Here is a 24,819-nt window from a genome sequence, read left to right on the forward strand (position 1 = left end):
TAAAATTGCAGGAGATAAAAATGAGAAAAGTAGAGGTTAGAAATTAAAAGGCTTTTTCTGCCAGGACGGAGAATTTCAGTCCATACTGCCTCCTCCACCGAAAGCACTGCCACCTGTTTTCCGAAAGCACTTAATGTTTGTATCTACAGCCGACAAAACACCACTACCTTGGCGGGCGACTACACTGTAATTTCTATCAGCTCTAAAAACAACGAACGATTTAGAAAAGAAGTCAAAATTCGTATGCTGCTTTCCTGACCAAGTCTCCGATAGAGCGATAACACCACGAAGAAGAACAAGAACATCAATAAGGAAATACTTTTACAGCGAATTGAAGATCTCCCTCAAACAATTTTTTTTTTATGAACATATTGTATTATTTGCAACCCACGTATAAAACAAATTATATTTATTTAATATAACGAGTGAATTATATGATACAAGAAACTAAGCACGCTATAATTAAAATTTTTTTCTGCTTACGTTTCATAATAACGTTTACAATGTCTACCTTGAGCTTTAAAATAGGCGTCAAACTTTTCTGCATGTTCAGTGAAACTTTCCTTAGAGCTGCTGCCCTGAAATTTGGGATTCAATTCATCCAAAGTGTGCGGGTTGCTCTTAAAACAGTACTTTTCAGATGATCCCTTAAATAAAAATCCGGTAGTGAGAGATTCGGGAACCGTGGAGATCCTGTGTTTTGTATTAGTTGTATTGCACTGAGAATTCTAATGACTAAGTCTTCTCTTGTATTACACTTTTGTTCATATACTAATGGTTTCAAGTAGCTCCAAAGGTAGTAGTCCAAAGCTGTTAAGTCAGGCGAACTTGGAGGCCAGTTTATAGGTTCACCACGACCAATCCGCTTGTGTAAAAAAAGGCACATTTAAGTGTTATCTAACTGATAGAGAAAAGTGAGGAGTTGACCCATCGTGCTGGAAAATCATCTGTTTGTTATCAGTGGAATAATTTCCAATACAACTGGGTATTTATACTGCAAAGCGTTTAAATAGTATCCGAAACATTTTCATTTAAAATAAATTATCTCAATATTTTGTAGCCTGTAATATCGCACTAAACATTTAAGTAGAGTCTGTTCCGGTATCCGGTTTCGACGGTTATGTGTGGGTTTTCGAGATTCCATGTGAATGTTCTTTGAATTAAAAATTTCACTTTGAGTAAATATGGCTTCATCAGTAAAATAACAAAATAGAATCTATATTAACATTGTACAGAATCCAATGTCCAAAATTTAAACGTACAGGAAGATTTCTTGGAAGTAAATTTTATACTTTAGTAGATTAAAAGGATGAAGTTTTCTTCTTCTCCGATAGGATGCTGTTTTTGCTGTTCAGCAGTATATGAAGAAGACGGAAATAATCCAGTGGTACGTAAGCGCACCAAAGCAAAGGTTCTGTGGCTTGGAGTCCTTCTACTGGGAATATTTTGATGATATTCTCGCTGTGCAGCTGTAATTTATAGCTTTGTTTTTGCTAAACAAAACTGATGTTTGCGTATTCTCAATGGAAAATTTATAAGACCTTGTTAGACAATCTATTCTATTCATTTATTTAAATGTTTATTGTTGTTTAGATGCAAAACAAAAAACTTAAATGATGGAATCAGCTGTTAGTATTTCCAGTTATGAAATAAATTATTTCAAACAAGTTTAGAAAAAATTAACTTAATTAGATGTGAAGGTATCTAATATATTGGTTTAATCATTGACTTGTTTTATTTAATTTTTAAAAATTTTGATTATTTTTCTAAAATATTTAATTCTTTTGTTTCTAATATTGCAATTTTTTTCGATTACTATCAAGCTAAAATCTGTCACATTTTTATTTGTTTTGTTTTTAATAAACTAGGAAATTCTTAGGTTTATATTTAGTTTGTGGACTTTATTCAAACCATTCTACTAGAATCAAATTTTCCTCAAGTTTTTTTAAAAAATTTTTTCTGTTTATTATCCGTTTAACAAAATTATTTTACGCAAAACATAAAATAGTGAGTTTTCGACCTGAATCTTTTGAGTTTTACCTCAGATTTATCGAAAACTATTGTAAATAGTTCTGGACCTATTTTTTTTAATTTGAGGTCAGCTTTCATATAAAACGCTAAATTTTCTTCTTACTTTGAGTTCCAAGAATCACAGTCTGGCTTAATTTTATAGAAGGCGCAGAAATCGGGTCTAAATCTTTCACCGGTTTGATACTCCCTGACGAAGCGTTTTCGAACCTATGTTTATATGACCTTTCTTGTCTATTTTCACCAATAGAACATGTCCTGAAAGTTTGCTAAAATATTCGTGAATCACTCTGTACATGGCAAGAAAAATTAATGGTATGTACACTGAAGACAAGATATGTTTATTTCTCTACAAAACCTTCTTACAAAGAAGGTAATAAAGTGATAATGCCTGCAAACAAAATCATTAAAAATCCTTAAAAGTCTCGTTGATTTTTTTTTTAAATTCTACTTGGTGAAAACCTTTTTTTAGAATCTGTTTTAATAATGATAAAAAACAAATTTACTGAAAGGGTTAATAAGTAAAGTATTATAGTATTATATAAGAGTAAGCTTAATGGTTTCTTATGTTTTTCGACCCGAAAAATCAAATAAAATACATTCCAGAACTGTATCTACCGTAATTTTTGTGATATCCAACGTAAAACAAAAACGTTCAGTGACGAAAAATTCTTTTTTTTTTAGATATGAAGTACAATTGTTAGATCACTAATAGATCCATAAATTTTATTATCAAACCTTGTAAGAATTTAATTCTGAGAAAATTGATGAAATAAAGTCTATAAAACACAAAAAGCAATCAACTTTTATTATTAAAAACAAAACAAACAAAAAATTAACAGAAAAAGATTATGAATTTAAAAAAAAAATTAAGATCATCTGTTTCTAGTACAACAAATTTAGATTTAAAAAAAATTAAAATAGTTTTAATTAAATATTTAAAAAAATATTCATTCTGGTTTATACTGTTAATTTACAATAACTGTTCGAAAATTCCACAATTGACATCGATGCAGTTTTCAACTTGTTCTTTAAATTGTTGGTCGTCAACCTATCTTTACGTTCCGTGATGAGGGCAGCAACACTGAGAATGCGAGCTGTCAGTTCATCACGTGTGTCTACTTTTTGCTTGTATACCGTGCATTTCTTCCATCCTCATAAGTAATAGATTATTACTAAGGGAGTAAGGTCTCGTAATCTAGATAGCTGATTTACCGGCCCTTTCGTCCAGTCTATTTACCAGTAAATTTTTCATCTAAGAAATGTCTTACTTCATTCGTGAAATGTACTGGTACTCAGTTATATTGATAGTTCGTTTCAATTCGTTTTGCTAATGAGAAATTTTCAAGCACTGTAAGCAATTTATTGTTCAGAAATTCCACATAATTTCTTCCCCTGACACGTTGTTCTAGTATGAAAGGGCTCTTTAATAACCTCTTAACTGGTTATCGTTCATGCCACACCAAACGTTCACCGAAAATCATTTTTGGAAATTTGAGTCGACTACATGTGGGTTTCTTCAGAAAATCATTATGGGTAAAAGTAGCTTCATCTGAAAATAGTATGGACGGAATTAAGCGGAAATTATTGTTAACCCATTGATAAAACTTAAGTCGTCTGGCATGGTCACCAACTTTGAGGCGTTGAACTTTCTGAAAATGATAAGGACGCAATCCGTGAGCATGTAATGATGTCCTTTATACTGTACTTTGTGGAATGTTGAGTTATGTAGAAATTCTTCGCGTGCTTGTTGTAGGGTTAAGTTGTACCACCTGAAGAATACTTTCCCTTTCGTAACCAAGTACCAGTTGACGTTCAGATGAAGCATGAGAGTCGGAAAGTGCATTATTCTCATGAAGATTATAAAAAATTCTACAAAATACCTTACGGTTTGGAACTATTCGATCAGAATACCTAGGTCGTCATTCTTCCTTTGCAGCTGGGGCATCTCCATCGCAAAAGCCGTATGCAGAAATCCTATCAGCATTTTCTGCATGAGTTTCAACATTTTTCAAAGCAAAAAAATTCAAAACGGAATTTTATTTTTTAAATTGAGATTCAATTGGAAAAACGTAGGTACAAATTGAAGTACAGCAAAAACAAAAACACTGCATATTATTTTTGAAACATACTATTGTTGATTCTCAAAAATAATTAAATACAATCAAAATTATGTCAGAAAAAACTAAACCACCTACCGTTTATTAAACATGTAACCACTTATGAAAAAAATGAGTAGTATTCAAATTCTATTCGAAGCATATTGTTGGTGATGCCAACCTAATTTTCAAAGGTCTAAATTTATTATACTAAAAACAGGTGATTTTAATTTTTACAAATTCATCTCATTTTTCTGTTAAGTTTTGTTCTGTTTTGTTTTTAATAATAAAAGTTGATTTGTTTTTTGTTTTTCATAGACTTTAATACATCAGTTTTCCTCAGATTTAAATCCTCTACAAGTTTTGATAATGAAATCTACGGATTTATTAGTAGTTTTACATAGTTATTGTACTTAAAACATAAAAAACGTGTTTTTCGTCACCAATTTTTTCTGTTTTACGTGGGACATCACAAAAAAAATACGCGAAATACAGTTCTGGGACGTATTTTATTCGATTTTCAGGTAAACAACATAAGACATCATCAAATTTACTCCGTATTTAACGCCTTAAAAATCAGTATGACCTCATTTCACCGGGAGAATTGAAGTCCGGGCGAAAGTTTTTGTTAACCGTTACTCGAGAACAGTGTTTTCGGACATTTGATACATTGAACTTTTTCCTTTATCAAGCTCTAGAATCAGTTCCCAAATTATTTTACTTTCCTCCTGAATATTCTATTTAAAGATACGGTTGAAAAGTGGAAATCAACCTTCTTTTTAAATGTTTGGTATTTAGAAAAAATAACTATTTTGTACAAGGTAATATCTCTGAATAAATAAATAGTGATATATTCAAGGAGCTAATAATACCATTTTAGATTCTGAGAAATAATTTCTCAGCCTGGTTGAAAGATTGCTGATTAGTTAAAAAAAAGATTACAATTAAAGTGCGGGTACACGCGTGTGTAAACTACATTTATACACATATTTGTGCCAACACACATTCCTTCTATTTTGTTGTAGACTAAAGATTCTATTGAACAGCTGATATCTCAAGCTGAAGGGAGAATATCTTAAATGAAGGGGGGAAGTTTAAGAAATAACGACTGCTATATAAGAGCCAAAAGAGGGTGATTGAATACCTTAGCCTAACGACGACAGCTGCAAAGCACGCGCCATCCCACACGTGTCCTAATATTCATCTATATTTCTTTTCCTAAAGCTGCTAATATTAGTATGAGTTTCAGTTTCAGTTATTTTATGAATTACGTAAAATTTAGATTATACTAAAAAAAAAAATATCAAGAATACCCCATAAGCAAATTTATTTCTGATAGGGCAGAAATATTCTTATTACTCGTAATATTTTTTATGAATTCTTTTGAAAAGAATGCGAATTTTTTATATTTAAACTGCTACTAAAAATTATATTTTCAGACAAAAGTGACCTAAGAGTTATTCAGAAAAAAAAAGAATTGTTAGATGACAATCATTTTCATGTTTCTGTTTTGACAACAGATTCATGGGTTGTTTGTAACGATATGTATCTAATCAAACATAAAATTCACAGGCTGTCATGATTGGGAGTAACATTAGTTTTCTGATCGTAACCATTTTGAGTACAAAATCAGATAACAAACATTTTATTAAATTAAGTTATACTGGATCTTTAAATTTATTTTTTACATCAAAACTGGTTAAATTTTGGGATGTGATAATTTTATTAAAAAAAAAATTCACAACTGATATGAACAGGGAGACTACTTGATATCTTTTTTATTTGTTTTATATTACTTACAACTAAATAAATAACCTTTTACATGTCATCTCTTTTGCCAGTCATACTTAATGTTTATTTAAGATAAGTGGTATGAACAACATAAAGTGAATTAGCCAATTCACCAATTATGACAGGGAAATATTTACACCTATAAATCCACCAAGAATGGCCCAACTCTTAATATTCTTAACACCATTTTCTCATATAATCTAAACAATAAAATTGTTTAATCTTATATTATGATTATATAATATTATATTATAATATGATTAAATAAGATTAATTCTTATCCCTTTCTGTGCCAAACTGTAGAAAATTTGTTAAATATCAAAGAAAGTTGAACTGACTATGTTTAAGTTATAAAACTCAGTAACAGGCTCAATCAACTATTCATTGGATTTATTAAATGGTAGAATATGATATATCAAAGCAATTTGGTAATATTTTCTTGTCATTATCATGGGATGTTGAACATTTAAATAGAGGTTTTTTGAATAATCTGGAACGTACAGGTAAAAGACTAATACGCTGACAACATCTTCGGCATATTTTTAATGGTACTCTCTCTGTTTTTAATATTTTTTTTTCTCTTGATTTAATGATAATAATGATTAGTTTGATATTTTATTTAAATTAATAATCTATTTTATAATAAGAATTAATAATAATAATAATTATTTAATTTTTACCTTTGTTTGTAAAAAAAAAGAAAAAGAGGAAAATATTTTTTTTATAAATTCTAATTATAAAATATTATTTCTATTTACTAAACTTTTTCAGTTACGTAATTAGATTAATATTGTGTATAATTAAATTATTTTAAATGGTTTTCTAATACAAAACTGGCAAATTATAATAGTGCACTGTTATTACCTGTGGGTCGTAGTTTTTTATTTGATTTTTATTTTTTTTTATTGCAGAGTTAAAATCATGTGAATACCAACATGTACAGGTAATTTGCAATGCTATTCTTTAAAGTGAACAACCTTCTGCCAAATGTATTGTCTAGCTAAAGAAACATGAAAAAATGTTATACAATTTTTATGAGCAAAAAACTTTTAGTTTTCACAAGATTTTACTTTTAAAAAAAGTTAGATGAGGCAATTACTTTAGCAATTTATAGTAATGATTTTATTACCTGTTGTTATACAAAATACTTCAAGTTAATGCTGAAGTCAGGTATTAATGCTATGCAATTAAAACTCTAATTGATAAAGTTTTGTTGTAGGTAATAGTTGTAAATTAAAAATCTGCAGTAGTTAACATACAGATGTCATACAGTAACATACAGTATTGTCATAAAATATTTTCATAGTTTTAATTTTTTTGTTTCAGTATTACAGTCAATCTACTTCTTCCTAAACATTAGTTTTAAATCATTCTTAGTCACTATAAATTACTTTACTTTGATGAAGATAATTACATTTTAATTTCAGTTGAAGGAGTTCAACAAATAGTGAAATTAACTTCTATCTAATAAATATAATTTAATTGCAGATCCCACATCCTCAGTCATAAATGAATTATTTAATTAAACTACATATTAAATATATTAAAATAAACTACGTTTATTTTAATATATTTAGTTTATTTTAGTATTGTTAATTAATTTAATCATGAATGAGGATATGGGATCCTGCAAATGTACTTACATGATAAAATTAAGGTAACATGTCTTATTTCAATATTCTATATTAGGTGGTTTATATTATAAAATTTAAAATGTATTTTATAATAGTGTCCTGACAACTGAGTCATCAAAGTACAATCCAAACCACTTATCCTTAGTTGGTACATTTACCTATGTTTAATTTCTGGTACATTCTTTTTGTAATAGGTATTTACTAAGGAAGAGTTTTGGAAAATGGGGTGTAAAAAGAGGGGAAAATTTTAAGGAAAATTCTATACGTCAGGAACTGAAGGTGTTAAATTTGTGAAAATTGGTATTTAGATTTTTTTTCTAAAAAAAAGTCATATATTTCACCATTTTTCAAAAATTACAATTTGGTGGCAAGGTGAAGCAAAATTATGTTTATGAATTTTTAATTTCAACGATATGTATAAGATAATGATTGTATTCTAGAATACAACTACAGTCTACTTTCTCTATGTATTTTATTGTTCAAATTTAATGAAACGTATTGATACTTTTTTGCCCAACTTATTCCATGATCAAAGTATCCTTTTGAATTCAAAAGTCTTCAGTTTCCCTTAAAGCTGATTATTATGGTTACCAACAAGTCCTAATGGCAGACTCTGAAGTAGTGTCAATTGATTTGCTCAAAGATTGCTTCTCTCATGGGAAGTTTTAGGTGGCTTGTCCCAGAATGAGCTCACATACTGCAATTTTGTGGCTATTCTCACTATTGAAGGGTTAAAACCGCTAATATACTTTACAAAGAAGTGCTCAAATAGTTTTCTTGTAGTGTATTCTATTTTTCTTAAAAGAAACCATTGTCAGCAACGTTAAACATTGCTGGTCAACAAACTCTGCAATCTAACATTCCCAGGTAACCTAGAAAATATTTGACAAAACCAAAATCCTTAGCAAAGTAAATAGAACAATTTTTCAATATGCCCAATAAAACATCAACTTTTAAATTATGGTAGAATTATTATAAAAATTTAATTTTTCTTTTGAAAACTTATTCTAAGTACAAATCTAAAATCCACTTGAGAGAAACTAACAGCAACAGTAGTGCATTTAATATATCATGCATTTTTCCATGATATGGAAAAATTTTTTAATATGGACTGGATTTTTCGGCTACCTGCAGGAAATGGAATAATAAACGATTTTGGAAATGGACTCATACCACTCAGAGCTGGCGATGTGGCGGCCAGGGTCAATGTTATTGCAGGTGTAACGGAGACCCTTCTGTTGTCCACATGCCCCCTGCGATGGCAAGCATGTAACAATGGTGCCCATGTATGTCGGTGCATGGGAGCTCTGAAAGCTTCGGTGAGTAGGAGCCTGGAGTCAGTGCAGAGACTGCGCATCCGCTCTCTGCCAGGACATATGCCGGTTCCACGGGAGTACCGGATCAGACCTCCAAGGTTAGTAGCCCTGGAGTGGGGGTGTACCCCGGCGGCTAGCCTTGCTGCAGAAGGGATCAACAGTTCATGAATATTGAACAATCAAACGTGGCAGAGGGTGCACGTAAACACCCTCGTTTAGAATCCTCCGACTCGCCACAAGCGAAGAGGAAAAAGAGCAAAGAGTGTGACAAAATCAAGAAAAAAGCTGATAGAATCAGTAAAGACTTACGTAAAAGCTTATTTGGCTATAGTGTACCTAAGCCAAGATTTTTAATTATTACAAAGGAGAATGGAAACTTCCAAAAAGTTAGTACATTCTTAAAGGCAAGAGAAATTACAAATTGTGCTGGTGGTCCCGTTAAAGAAATTCGAAAGACTTTTAATGGATTGCACGTCAAAACTATCAACGACGTGCAAAGCCAGAAAGTCCAGGCGTTGAAGAAGATCGATGAATTTGCGGTTTCTGTTCAACCGCATAGCACACTGAACTCATCCAGAGGAGTTGTTGTTTGTCGCGATCTTCTTAATTGTACAGAAGAAGAAATAGTACAAGAAATGTCGAGTCAGGGAGTGACTCAGTGTTGCAGACTAACCATGCGAAGAAATGGTGAAGTTGTTCCTTCGGCCTCGCATGTTTTAACATTTAATAGGCCGAATCTTTCTGAGAAGGTACGAGCTGGCATCCATCGGCTTGATGTACGAGCATTTATTCTGCAGCCGATGATATGTTTTAAGTGTCAACGATTCGGACACATAGCAGGGGGGGTGTGTATAACCCCAGTTTAAAAACATTTTAAAAGTATTTATTTATTCAAGCTAATGCCTAAATTACAACTGCCATTTTCCTACAATCTTTTATATGATGAGATGAATTTTGTGGCAAATGAAAAATGCTAAGTTTATCTGAGTCTTGAACCCAAAAATTTCTGAAAGGTAAGGATGTTGCCACATTGTCACGCAGACTGGTGTCATAGTAGTATGGATTACAATATAGGAAAACATAAGATTAGGATTATTTAATGAATACTGCATGTGTATGTAGGGAGATTTAGGGAACAATAGTGTGAGATGAGATCACAGTAAAGGGATAATACAATTGCTACCTTTATTACAATTTTCCATTAATTCTTGTCTAAATATAAAAAAAATTTATTCATAAATCAATTATTTTTGTTAGGTTTTTTGTATGCAAGAATAAAGCTTTTTTTAAATCTCATATTATATTGTTTTAAAAGAACCTCAGTTGTAACCTCTGTGTTTATCGATTGATCTTATCTAATTTCAGCCCAGTCAGATCTGAAAAACAATATCACTAATTAAATCTTAATGTCAAAACTGGGACAGTAAAATGTGTATTCAATGTAAATGGAAATAATTGTAAACTGTATGATATTGTACTATTCTGTATACTATATTAAACATCTTTGAAATTTTGTCATTTTACTATGAATTGTAAGATGTATATTTCAGTATGTCGGTTTCTGCTCAACTTTCTATTAATGACTGTAATAAAATATTTACTTTGTTTTTTTTTCAGGATTTTCATGGAGTTGAGAAGAATGAAACACCATTAGTAGATTCTGTACAGAGTTATGAACTTGTGAAAGGTCTTCAGAATGAAACACATACTGTGCTTTTATTTCACAGAAACTGGAACACTTGTGATGACAATGATGTGGTACTTGGTGTAAGTAAATATTCTTATTTGTTTATGTCTGTGTTTAGAATTACTTGGCTTGTTGTCAGTTACAAGATGAGTTATTTTATTAATGCAAGGGAATCTTTGGTAAAAATTCTCAAAAAGGTTACTTTTATTTTCTTTAATTTTTATTCTTTGATATATTTTACAAAATGAATCTTCATTGAGTAAATCACTCAGTTTTCACAGTTTTTAAGTGTAACATAATTTAAAAAACCGAGTTAAAAAATATCACAATTATCAGATTTTTAAAAAAATTTGTAACTTAACAAGTGTATTGTCAACAGTAGGATGACTTTTCCATTAGCTATAAAATTTAGTAAGTAAATTGAGCTTTGCAATGAAATTGAATTAATCACTAACTGATGACTGTCAAGGTGCTATTTCTACTTCATCTCCATATGTTTTTGTGTTACTTTTTATTTTAATTTATATTTTAAACAATTTTTGTAATTAAAATGACTGAGGAGAAAATTATAAAAATAAGATTATTGAAAACCAATATGTTATTATCAGCTTGAAAGGGATGATACTGTACAATGTTAGGAGAACAGTCTCAGAAACAAAGATTAAGCTTAAAAAATGGAGTAATTTGTGAAAGAGTGAAGTATCTAACATGTAAGTGCTGAAAGACAGACTGGAAACATTATATGACAAAAGAAATGAAGAGAGATCATGTGTTCATATGGAAAAATGGTAGCTTGGTGACAGGAACCTCTGTTTCATTACTCTTCTCTTTCACTCTCCTAGGAAAGACAACAGTTGTCATTTAGAAAAGCAGATATAAAAAATTGTTATATATGCATTGTTTAACCTAGCTACTAAGAACCTTCAAATATTTAATGGATAATTATTTATTTATTTAGGCACACAGATGGCATTTATGCAGTATTACTGGAAGTTGGTGGATAAAAAACTGATGTTATTGCTAAAAAGCATTTAAATTAGGATTTCTGTAGTATTCAGATTACAAAGAGTATATTGTGTTACTAATTAATACTTCTGTTGCTAATTAGATTAATGAAAATTTAAAAAAAAAAATTGTAAATTCATTAACACATTCATCTACTTCAAACATATGAAAAATTTATCTATTCTTTTTCATTTTCAGCCAGATACAGTTCACATTCATTGGACAGTGCAAGATAAAGATCCAGTCTCAGAAAGTGATATGATTGAAAAAATGTCAGATTTATTATTACAAGATGAAAAGAAATGGCTTGGAACTCGCAGTCTTCATTTAACTGTTAAGTCAGCAATTAATCATCCAGACAAAGAAAATATGAGATATTGGGATATAACACTTGATAATGTAATTATAATTTATCTACACAATTGTAGATTAATCTTTCTACTAAATCTTTCTCTCTCAATCTCTCTCTCTCTCTCTCTCTCTCTCTCTATAAATATACATATTCTCTAATATACCTATTCTGTATTAATGGAATTTTATTTTGAATAGTTGTAATAAGATGGTAATAATACTGGTAGAGAGGCAATAACCATTAAAATAGTTATAGGAAAAAACATTTTCCACCTTGTACTTCTATATGATGTATGTGACATTTAATTGTTGCTGGTTTAAAGCATATATAGATTATATTTTTTAAACTAATTCTAATTGGCATTGACTGCTGTGGTCACTAGCTACCAATAAATCACTACCATTAGTGAATTGTGCCTGATTATTTTTTAGTTTGTTGACCAGTTTATTAAACATGGCTTTGGCTATTAAAATTTAGTTTCTTTATTTTCAGTTTTCAGGATTCTTTGAGATATTTCAGGTGATTCAAGACACCAGGATGTAATGAAAAGAAATTTACCATCTAATCCAGTATCTACAAAAGGTATTTTTAAGCTGTAGGTGGGTGGGTGTGTATGTATATTTCAAACTGTTCTAATGTGTTGCGTTTTCTAATATGCCCCCTTACAGGTATTTTAAACCAAAGTCTGTTAATAAAGGAGAGTACTAAAACTGTTTATAGTAAAGAAAAGCATGTCTGTTACAACACACATTTTTGATAATTTTAAATTTGCAGTTAAATGTAAAGGTAATACAGAATTAAATGATATATTTCGAGGTATGTCAACATTTTCTTTTATAGATTTTTATTTTGTTATTATCATTGAAAAGTACTTGAATAAAATATCACATTATAAGCTGCATTAATGAAAAAAAGTTACAGAGTATCCTAAGAAGTGGATGACCAATGAAGTTTAATGGTTGCTAAAATTATTAATAAGCCTGTACTATAGGTCAAGCATACACAATATATGCTATTTTTTGTCTCCATCTATTTATTTTTAAAAATGTACAGATTTGTATGCATCCTAACAGATTACACATTGTGACAGAAATGGGTGACCTGAGTAACATTATTAAATTGCCGTATCAGTTAGAAGAAATTTTTCAAAAATGTGATTTTTCATAATTATTTAGTAATTTATGTTTGTTTAATCTATGTACATTAAAAGTAATGAGTAATTATTATATTCTAAGTTATTAATAGTCATGTTGATTATGTAATTTCTAAGTTTAGTTTAACAAACTTAAAAATCTGACTGAACTGAATAATAAAATTGAATTTATTCTGAGGTTAACCTCCTTAATTATCATTTCCTTAAATAGCATTACATGCGAGTACAATTTTTTCAAATTCATATCTTACCACCTGCAATTGAACATGCAATTGAAATTTCATCTTTTGATAAAAATACACATGTAAAGTATCAGTCTTCAATTCAAGAAGTAAAACGCAGTGTCCCAGAGAAATGCCTCAGTCTCTTGCTTCTCTTATGACTTATTAATGACCTGTTCAATTATAGTTTTAAAAGTAGAAGTTACGTGAGATTTAGTTAGCCTCCACAAACATTTTATTTGTGTCATATCTGGTCATTAATGACCAGTTCAAAATCTTGAACTGTTCATTGTTATCCTCTTTGTAGATAACAACTACGTCTATATCTGAAGAAAATTATTTAAAAGAGCTTGAATTTTCTACTGGTCAGTTCAATAATTTATTCACTGGATATCAATTATTTTGTAATTATCTAATTTTAAATATAAATAAAACCTAAGAAGGGACTGCAATGCTTCTTAGATGTAATGTTGCTGATCGTATGGACAGAATTCCCATTATTGATATTAGTATTGTCTCTGGTGCCGGTAATGCAAAATTCCTTGTAGTTTTATTAGATGGCATGTTCTCTTGAGATTATCAAATTGAGCTTGTTTCCAACAAAATCAATTCATAGTGTTTTGCATTGAAGTGTTGTAATTAAACACTAAGCTTGTCATTATTAAATGTTTATTGTTTCTACATGTATTCTTGTCTTAAGTTTAATGTCAACTCTTGGCACTTTCTCAAAAAGTTAGAATGCATTTTCAAGATACAAAGATTAGCTATCAGATCCATCAGCATGAATCATGTAGGCTGATTTTTGAAAATTTAAAAATGTTAACTTACTGTTTTTTTTTTATATTTATGAATAAGCAATAGTCACTGCTCCTTAAAAAATTACAGCTTGATCCATCCTCCAGTCAAATGGATCCAAAAGGACAACTCATTTTTAAAAAAATATCTAACCATATCTTTTATGGGTACCATATACACCCATTCCAGTACATACTGATTATATGCGCCAATCAGAATAATAGATTTATTTATTTTTGCCTGCACTCTCATTTTGAACTACAGCCATTGCTGCTACTCTGCAGCGATTGCTGATATGACACAAATAAAATGTTTGTGGAGGCTAACTAAATCTCACATAACTTCTACTTTTAAAACTATAATTTTTAAAAAAGATTTTTGGTTTTGATATAAATTTGATTTAAAAACATTATTTTTTATATTCTTCCATCATTATAACAGTTTTAAACATTCTTAAAAAAGAGGAATAAATATTTATTAATTTATATTTTTTCTATAACTTGTTAAGTATCATTTGTGTGACTAATATTAGTAGAATACCTGTATAAATTTGAGACCACTTAACTTCAATTTATGTTAATTATTTAAAAAAAAGTATTCTGGGAAATATGATGCATTCATTGAGAACTGGGTTATAGCAAAATCAGTTGGGAATTAAAATGATAACAAAGTGATTTCATCATAAAATATATTTAATATATTAATAATTTTAAATTAAAAAGTACTTGTTACATATAAGTGGAGTTGTTATTATGAAACACTATTTTTTGTAAATCATAAATTTTAACTTAAGGTTTTTAATTAACAGTCTTGTTTGCAGTTTGCAGTTCCTGACAATATGGACACGTATTACTGGTGCAAAATATTTAAAGTCCCACCCTTGGGAAAGAAACATCACATGATTGGAGTAAGATCGAATTCACTTTTTTATTATTATTATTTTGTTATGCTAAATGATATTTTGTTATTATTTTTGTTTGTAATTAAGAAAAATTTTAATTATTAATCATATTATCTAATTGAAATTACAAAAATTTCTTGTAAAATTCTTTTTAATTTTAATTAATTCAAAACAATGAAATTGTTAACATCTAGTAGTGTCAAAGGCTACATAAGCTGGTTTACCCTGGACACTCATTGTTGTAACAATGTTAAAGAATTCAGGTCTACATTATAGTAAAAATATAAACTATTTGCATGCTGCATAATAATAATGTACATGTAAATGCATAATAATAATATATTCCTCTGTCATGCACTTTCAGTATTTACAACAGTGTGGTTGAATATGGTTGAATACAGTTTTAGGAAGTGACTAATTGTTCTAATAAAGTGAGACTAATAATTCAGATAGAAGACTGATGTATCTTGTGATATATCTAACAATTTTGATCTTCACTTGTACAGAGTCATACCAAAATACTCCTTTTATTTAGAACCTTGCAACAAATGTATTATAAGTATATATTCTACATAAAATATGGATTGCATATCTAACAAATGTTGTAAATCAGACACTGTGAAAATACTGCTGGAGAGGAATGAGAGAAGCAGTTAAAAATTATATGGCTATTTGAGCAGGATGGAATAGAGGATACAAAAGAGCAAAAGGATGGAGGTGGTTGAAGGAGAGTAAAAGGTGACCAGAGAAAAGAATAGGATAAGATAGAAAAAATTATGAGGGTGGGACTGGTAAAGCAGTTAACTCAGGTAGGAAAATGGATTTGTGGTACTTGAAAAGGTAAAAATAAAGAGGATTACTGGGCCCAGTTAAAAGAATTTTGAATATGGATAATGATAAAATTTATGGTAATAGTAAACAATGGAAGGGTTGTTTTAAGATTTTGTATCCTTTTGATAAATAAGAGTTTGCAGTAATAAAAACGCTTTATTCTACTGCTGTAATTAAAATAAAATTCTTATATTTTTTTGGTAACTGGTCTGCAAATTAATCTAATGCTCAGTCAGTGTATATAAGTTTCTTGTCATTTAGTCTTCAGTTAAGTTATAATATGAACAGCATGCTGTTATGTAAGGGATGAATCTAATCTTTTCTAATCTATTTCTTTCTTATTGAAAAAAAGGATACTATTGTTTTTTTAACGGATTATTAGAATGGCTCAAACTTTACAAAATAACTTGCTTTTGAAAAAAATAAAAAAGTAGCTAATATAATAATAGCCTCTATTTAATCTGGATTGCCTATCACTGATGCAGCAACAAGTCACTGTTAAAAGTCTGCTTAATAATAATAGAGTTGTAAATTTTTGTATGTTTATCCATATTGTTATTTTCTTAATATATTTATTTATGTTGAGTCATTGTTGGTGAAGTTACTAATATCATTATATATTACATTTATATATATTTATTTTATATTATTATAGTGGGAAAAAAAGTAAAATGCTGAAGGTGTATTATTGTCATTGATGTCATGTGGTCTCATTTGAATTTCAAATAGTGACAGTACTAGTGAAACAAATAAAATCAGTCACTCTTATTTCTCCATAGATTATAATTTAATGAAACAGTGATAGTAAATGTATAATTCTGGGTTTCATGCTGTTGTTATATTGCGTATTATCTGCAATATCATAGTATCAAAAAGGAAACCAGGGCTGTGATATCGTAGTATACTGTATATATATATATATATATATATATATATATATATATATACATAATAGTGGACCCAACATATGTTGTCCTGATGTGGCATTGTTCTGTAATATATACACAACACATAAATATAAGTAACTTATATGGACGAAATTTCATTAATATGACTCTTATCAGTTTGTGATTGTTGTATTATTGTAATGGGTTTATTGATTAATTATGTGTAGTATGGTTAATATTTATTTTCACTAAATAGTAAGATGTCTGATGAAAATTGAATTAAAAAATCAAAACATCATAAAATTAATAATTAGTATAATTAATAAATTTTCATCCACATTACTACTAATATTCACTTAAGATCATTCTAAAAAAGTAACTACTACATTTTCTTTTTATTTAATAATTTTGAAGTTTCATAACCATGTGATAGCTTAATTAATAAAACAATTAAAGCACTGTAAAATAAAAAAAATATATATACAAAAAAACAACTGCACCTTACAAATTTGCACAATGTGTATTTTTTAATTACACTTTAAAATGTTATTTTAAAGACGCAAGTAACTGATATACGAAAAAGCAACAAAATAAAAAAAATCCTAGAATCCGATCGCAGCACTAACTATTGGGTCTGACTGATTGCCAAAAATTAAAAAAAAATTTTAAATGCGATCGCAGTGCTGCCTACCGAACCCAATTGTGAACCTTAACCATCCCAAGATCAACAACACATAAATAAATTAAAAATCATTTTCTATCGGGCCAAATTGTGAATCTAAACCATTCTCGAATCAACTTAATCACACACACAAAATTTCATCAAAATCAGTCAAGCCGTTTAGGAGGAGTTCAGTCACATACACACAGACAGAAGAAATATATATATATATATATATATATATATATATATATATAAATGTTAAGTTCGTTTGTGTACGGTTCAAAAACTCAAAATGTTCTGCACCGATTGAGCTCAAATTTTAGCACGATATATAACCAGCATCAAAGATTGTTTTCATCTATTTTTAATAAATCTATCTATCTATTTTTAATTTGGAAATGTAAACAAAGGAAAACCAATCACATCAATGCAAGATGGCCACTGTCAAACACAACGACCAAATTTCTTTGAATTGTATTTAACAGCTAAAACATCTGTATTTTATTAAAAAAAAAAAACAATAAAAAAAAAATTAGCACGATATATAACCCGCATCAAATATTGTTTTCATCTATTTTTAATAAATCTATCTATCTATTTTTAATTTGTACAGTTTTTTAATAAATAAGAGGCTAATAAATCAGATGGAAATGTAAATAAAGGAAAACCAATCAGATCAATGCAAGATGGCCGCTGTCAAACACAACGACCAATCACAAAGAGCCCGTATGGCCGTTGCCAATGTAAACAAAATCACAACTGATTAAGTAACAAATTTCTTTGAATTATATTTAACAGCTAAAACATCTGTATTTTATTAAAAAAAAAACAAAAAAACACCAAAACAAAAAGAAAAGCCACCAAGAAGGATGACTTACAGTAAATAAATTCAAACACCCAACTTTTTTATAGCCCAGATAGACTTAAGACTATGCAAACAAAAATAGTCGAAATAACCAAATACACAGAAAATAATATCCCTACATAATGACCAAAAAATTCTTTGTTAGGTTAAATATTCACTTTTGTCTGAATTTACAGAAGGCATTTACAACGAAGCATTGATAAATATTGAAGACAAGTGCTTAGCTAATGCAAACGCCTATCAACTTAATAATGTTATTCAATCCAGCATTGAGGAGGCAAGTGAGAAAATTACATCAAGTCGATAGACACCGTTATGGAAGCAGATGAAGTTGTTAATTATCCAACGGAATTTTTAAACTCACTTGATCTGCCAGGGATGCCACCACACATATTAAAATTGAAAATAGGTGTGCCAATTAACCTGTTGCGGAATATTAATCAGCCAAAACTCTACAACGGCACGCGACTTGCAGTTAATAAATTGATGAATAACGTAGTGGAAGCAACGATTTTAACGGGTCCTTTCAAAGGTGTAGATGTCCTCATTCCTCGAATACCCATGATCCCGACCGATACACCATTTCAATTTAAAAGATTGCAATTCCCAATTCGATTGGTATTTGCAATCACAATCAATAAAGCTCAAGTTCAATTTTTAGAATTGTGTGGTTTAGATTTAGATGCGGATTGCTTCTCAATGGACAACTGCATGTGCGTGTTCCCGAGTCGGCAAACCAGATAGCCTTTATATCTACGCAGACAGTGGAAAAACAAAAAATATTGTATATCCACAAGTATTGCAAAATTAAACTTCTATGAAATGTATGCTTTGTTTTGTTTCTCATTTCTCATCCATGCAACCATAATGTGCCACAGCGAAGCGTGGCGGGTACAACTAGTCAACTTATAAAAAAGTTATGCTTTATTAACAAAACCTCTTTACTGTGTACTATTTTAGATTTATGGTTTTAAATTGCTTCCAAAAATTTGGTTCTCTTGAAAGATGTGTTGGTATTTAATTTATAAATTTGTCTTTACTTATACTGTTTACACTTTGTTTTGCAGTATGAACCATTACTTTCACCAAATAGTGGATTGCTAGTACATCATATGTTACTTTATGAATGTGTGGGTGTACCATTAGAGAAATATGCTACCCATGACGGAAGCACTTGTTATGCTCAGAACATGCCGCAAGACTGGGATGCTTGTCTGTCACCAATAGTGGCTTGGGCAATTGGATCACAAGGTAATCGGACATTACGTTATTCAACTTTGGTACACGAGTATGTATGCATGAATAAAATTATTGATTGGTTTATAGAAATTACAAATATTATTCATTTGTGTATAATTACACTTATTACACAAACACTTATTCAGAGGAAATTCTTAAGGTTTTGGATGCTGTTTCAAAGGGAATAAGAGTGAGTGGGAATAGTACAAATAATTCAAAATGCATACATGAAACAGTGTTAATGGCTAATTGCTTAGAAAGATTGTAGTTATATTAAATAGAGTGAAAGATGTGAATGACTGTTATGGATTACAACTGATTGTTAAAAAGATGAAGTAAATATATGCTAGTAATTAGATCCAGAATTCATTACTAGGCCTTTGTGTTGGTAAGATCTCTCTTGGACAAGAATCAAGTTTTATCTCCTTGAAGTGCTGCTTTTCTGTGAATGAGGAAGGTCCAGTGCAACCAGAATGCAAGTCTAAGCTAGAAGAAGAGAAAGATTAGAACTGAGAGAACAGATTAGAATTGAGGTTTTTGTGATGTGGTCTGGTTAAGATTAGTTAGAGAGATAAGGTTCACATTGAGGATCTACTCAAATGATGGATTTTAGCACAGGGTTACTTAAGAATGTTAAGAGGAAAAACTGGAGACCTTGCACATGTGATTATATATCCAGACATCCAAAGAACATCTTCTATGTTTCATACTTAAAGGGAAAATCATGAAAAACTGAGGTCCAGGACAAAAGGGAATTTTATGGTTGAGCAATTAAAGGAGTGATTTTGTAGGCAAACCAACTCATTATTCCATTCAATTGTAACTGCCCAGATGATTGCCATGACAAACAAGATAGCACATGACACTGCCCAGATGACATTTGATAACAAACATGGCACATGAAGAAGAAGTGAGAAAACCAACCTCTCATATTAATTTATGTTGCATGTAGCTTCTGCTATTCAGTATATTACACTCAAAAGAGTGTTAATAACGCCCTTCACCTAACTATCATTTGATTACTTTTATTTTAATCAGTGTTAGTTTAAATACAGTAACTGTATAACCAACTTTTGGTTATTATCACTCTCATACCTTTAAGAAATTTTAATGTATTTGTAACAAACCACAGAAAGATTTTTTTAGAAAGTATAACTCTCATCTGAGAGTATCAGAGTGTTTAGGATTTGAATTAAAGTTTTATATTTATTAAACTTACTAAATGCAATGGCTAATTTCAGAATGATTTATAATATTTTTAACAAAAAAGAATAATGTTCCATTTTTAAATTTGAAGTCACTTATTATTTTTGTTTCATATTGTACTGTTTCATTATTATTATTTTATTTTTTTTTTTGTGCAATGTATAATATAAACTGTTTTATATTAATGTTTTTCACAATGTATATTATTTTTATGAACGATCATCTCACTGTTGGTGTAATTGGTAGTGCTATCCTCCTGAATCATAACTGTTCAATATTTATATTATTCAAATAAGGGTACAAAAATTAGTAACCATTTTGTGGTAACATTCTCCATTCACTATCACAGCATTTCCATCTGCATCTTGAAAAAAAAATGGCCCAAACACTGCATTAGCCCAAAATCTTTATGAAACAGACTTGTTGCAAGTATATTGTTATGTCAAGTATTTCTCAAGAGTTTTCTGTTCTCCAAATACAGCAGTTTTGTTTGTTAATGAAGCCATTCAAGTTTATATGTACCTTGCCAACAAAGAAAATTAAAAAAAAAATTGTATCTGCATTTTGCTTCTCTAAAAGTATTCATCGGACTCTCTCTGTTGCAAATGACCAGGTTATTTCAATTATTGACTTGACTGAATTTTGTGCCCATGCTTGTGGAGATATTTCAAAATTCATTGCAAGGAGCTTCTTGTAATTAATGCCTAATTGTTGTGAGCAACGATAAATAAACCTTTTTTTACTTATATCAACAATTTCATTTGTAATGGTGTTATTCTCAACAAACCCATTAGAACATGAGCACTCAGGTATTTTAATGTTGCTGAACTTATGTTAATGTTGTCAAAGTTTTTGTTTTAAATTTCTTGATCAATTTACAAACTGTTGTCTCATTAGGTGTATTATGGCAATTGAGTATCACACAATGCTTTTGAAGAAGAGATTTCTGCCTAAAATTCCAAGAGAAATTATATTTTTCTCTTTAATCTAGTTTTACCTAATACTTCACCAAAAGTGAATATTACATTTTGCAACTGCATAACAGCTATAATTGTTTACTTTCACAATTTACTTAGCTCTAAATTACATGTATAGTAGTTTTTATTTTAATTTATTAGAAGATGAAGAATTAAGGGTGACAATATTACTTACTCTTCATGGAGAGAGATTATTGTTTTCATTTTAAGTGTAAAAAATAAACTTGACAATTAACTTTTTGCTGATTATTTTCTTTCTTTTCTTCAGGTGAATTTTTTCCAGAACATGTTGGTTTACCTTTAGCTGAAAATGATCGATCAACATATTTTATGTTAGAAATACATTATGACAATCCGACACTAAGAAAAGGTAAGCACGTAACATATGAAACATATTTGATTAAGCATATTTTATAATTCTGCATGATTTTATTATTAGATTACAATAAAATTAAACCAAGAAGCTTATTTTATGATGAATCATAATTTTCAGGAATAGCTGAATTTTTCTTGGATTAAAATTTTATATAAAAATGTATATTTTGATCGATTTAATTAGGTATTGTCCAAATCGAAGCTTAACCACATGATGGTAAAAGCTCCTTCATCCACTTATAAGCCGGGCAGTCACTAAGGCTTAGGTGCCCTGCCGGTTTCCGCAACCGCTTATATTTAACGCATGTGGGAGGTGCCCCACTCGACTTATCAGGACATGGACTCACAATATGTCCTTCTGTCCCGCAATGAGAACATAACTCCTTGCCTTTACAATATTTGGCTATATGGCCAAGCCCCAATTACTTAAAGCATCTGCTCACTCTTATAAAGTCCTTCACCTTGGAAGTCTAGAAGTCTACAAATAAGTGCTCTTTTTGTACAAGCATTTTTCTCAGATTCTGATCACATTCAATTACATAATGTGCATTCGGGCTTTTGCATTTCCCTGCCTGAAACACCACCTTAAATTTGTCGTTGAAATCTTTCGCGGGCAAGTTGGTATTTTGCATCCGCACCGTCTCAAGAAATCCTTCATCACCCAATAATCAAGGAACGTTGTAAATTATTAGCCTCGAACGGTGAGTCTTCAGCGTCACAGAACGTATGGCTAGGCCTTGTATCCCCAGGCACGCAGCAATCTTAGTTTCAGTATCACTATCTCCTGCCAAGATCCTCAATCCTTTGGGGTTCTCCTTCAAGCTGATGATGTGTAGGTTATCTGTCCTAGGATTCAAGTGCTTCACCACCATCTTCTCAATTCAGCAGAAGAAGTCGTCAGAGGCTTGTCTTGTCGTCGGGAAGCAGCCAATCGGCCCGTAAGCAACATCATTATGGTTTTTTCTGGGCTGAAAATCATCTTATTTTGGAAACTCCGCAGTCGGAGTGTCTCACAAGCATGAGCAGCTCGGAACTCTACCTCGTTAAGCGAATCCCTTTCAATCAGTAGCAGGGCGTCGTCAGCGTAAGCGACGACACGACAACCACATGGCAACCTTAAACGCAACATGGAATCGAATTCTTTGATCCAAAGAAGGGGATTCAGAACACTGTCCTGAGAGCATCCTTTAGTTAAGGTCTTACGAACCTCCGAGCCGCCATCACGCAGGGAAACGGTTCGATGGCTGAAATAACTTGAGAGCACTTCTAATTCATTTCCTGTACACTTAAGCTTCTGCATCTTAAACAGGGCAGAGGGTCACCATAAGCTATTAAATGTCCCCAATATGTCCGGAAAAATATCTAATACATAATTAAGTCGACCAGGGGAAGATCAAAATCCTTGCCAATCGCAGCCAAGAGCGTTACTGGATGGTAAGGAGAACTTTGTCGTCAACAGTAGGAGTACCACCACCGGAATCCTACGTGTTCCAAGTGCCCGCCACTGCTGCAACCACAAACTTCATCACCACGTCGACTACAGCGACCGTTGACCGCCCAGGTCGAAAGGCCATATTGTTTTCCGTACAGCCCTCCATTCATCATAATCTCCTCACGGAGCCTGGCATGAGCATCCTCTCAAAAAGCTTCGTAAAGGTATTAATAATGGAGCTATACCAAGTGGGCGTCTCCACCGTACCGGGTTTCTTCACCAAGATTAACCTCGACAATTTCAAATTTTTCGGAAAGGAACCAAGGCGCAGCATATTATTAAATTCTCTGAGGATCTCCGCCGGTGTCTCCTCCACTAAGATGCGGAATACTTCGACAGGTATGTCATCCGTGCCTGGACTCTTGTGCAGTCTCAACAGGTCCAGACTAGCTCCTCGACCCGAAAGGGCGGAATGTCATCAACCACGATCTCTTCCCGCAGGCGGTCTTCACCGTTCGAGAACAGTGCTCTTACTGGCCCGCCTCCTCTGTCAGAACCGGCAGCGACTGGCAAAACCTTTCAGTCGCAACCCGGTATCTCCGGCCCTACGAGTCTCCGTCAACACTGTCGCACAGTTCCCTCCAACACCTCCTCTTCGCCTGTTTAATGGCTAACCTGAAAGCCGCCCTAGTTGTTAGATACTCCCGTCGTAAATCCTCGGAGCGTACATGGTCCCGTCCTCTGCTTCGCTGGTAGGCCCTCCACCTGGCCCTTGAACGCTTTTGTAACCTGTCGAGTTTCACACTCCACCAATAAACGCGTTTTCGTCTCGGTCGAGTGTGTCACTCGATAAAGCCTACGTTCGTCCACTATTATCTCTGCAAACTCCCCAGGAGACTCAACTCCGATTAGGAAGCAACCAATCTTCAGCCAGATGTCGCCATCATGTCTCATCCAACGTCTTAATCATTTCTTCCTCTGCTAAAGCCATCCACCAATGCCGCATCCGAGGGAACGGTCCTGTAAACTACTTTTGTGCTTGAACAGAGAACCAAAATTTAATGTGTTGTCGAGGAGTTCGTTGAATAGGTTATCACCGGCCGCCGATCGCCACATGTATTCAACCAGATACGAATCTAAATAGTGGCGAGCTGTGCCCCTATGTTTTTTTGTTAATTCTATTGAAAAAGAATCTATTAAGAAAAGTATTTTCTTCAACATAGGTATCAAACGAATCTCAACCTAACCTCAACCTAACAATTGCAGCGCGCTGTGCTAGGATGGCCTCCATTTAATCAGAAAGAAAAAATGTAATAATATTTTAGTATGTTTACAGTAGGACAACAGCTAAAAAACTTCAA

General features: G+C 31.4%; 1 protein-coding gene across 1 annotated transcript in view; it reads left to right on the forward strand.

The window, feature by feature from the left end:
* The window catches only part of LOC142317545 (MOXD1 homolog 1-like), a 175,304-nt gene that overhangs the window by 125,488 nt on the left and 24,997 nt on the right, over window positions 1–24,819 (forward strand). The window contains exons 2-6 of the mRNA XM_075354104.1: window positions 10,486–10,635; window positions 11,759–11,959; window positions 14,902–14,988; window positions 19,297–19,480; window positions 21,920–22,021. Of these exons, the coding sequence (XP_075210219.1) occupies window positions 10,486–10,635; window positions 11,759–11,959; window positions 14,902–14,988; window positions 19,297–19,480; window positions 21,920–22,021 (724 nt within the window). The remainder of the gene's footprint in view (window positions 1–10,485; window positions 10,636–11,758; window positions 11,960–14,901; window positions 14,989–19,296; window positions 19,481–21,919; window positions 22,022–24,819) is intronic.

The sequence above is a fragment of the Lycorma delicatula genome, chromosome 1, assembly GCF_047948215.1.
Source record: "Lycorma delicatula isolate Av1 chromosome 1, ASM4794821v1, whole genome shotgun sequence".
Taxonomy (NCBI): domain Eukaryota; kingdom Metazoa; phylum Arthropoda; class Insecta; order Hemiptera; family Fulgoridae; genus Lycorma; species Lycorma delicatula.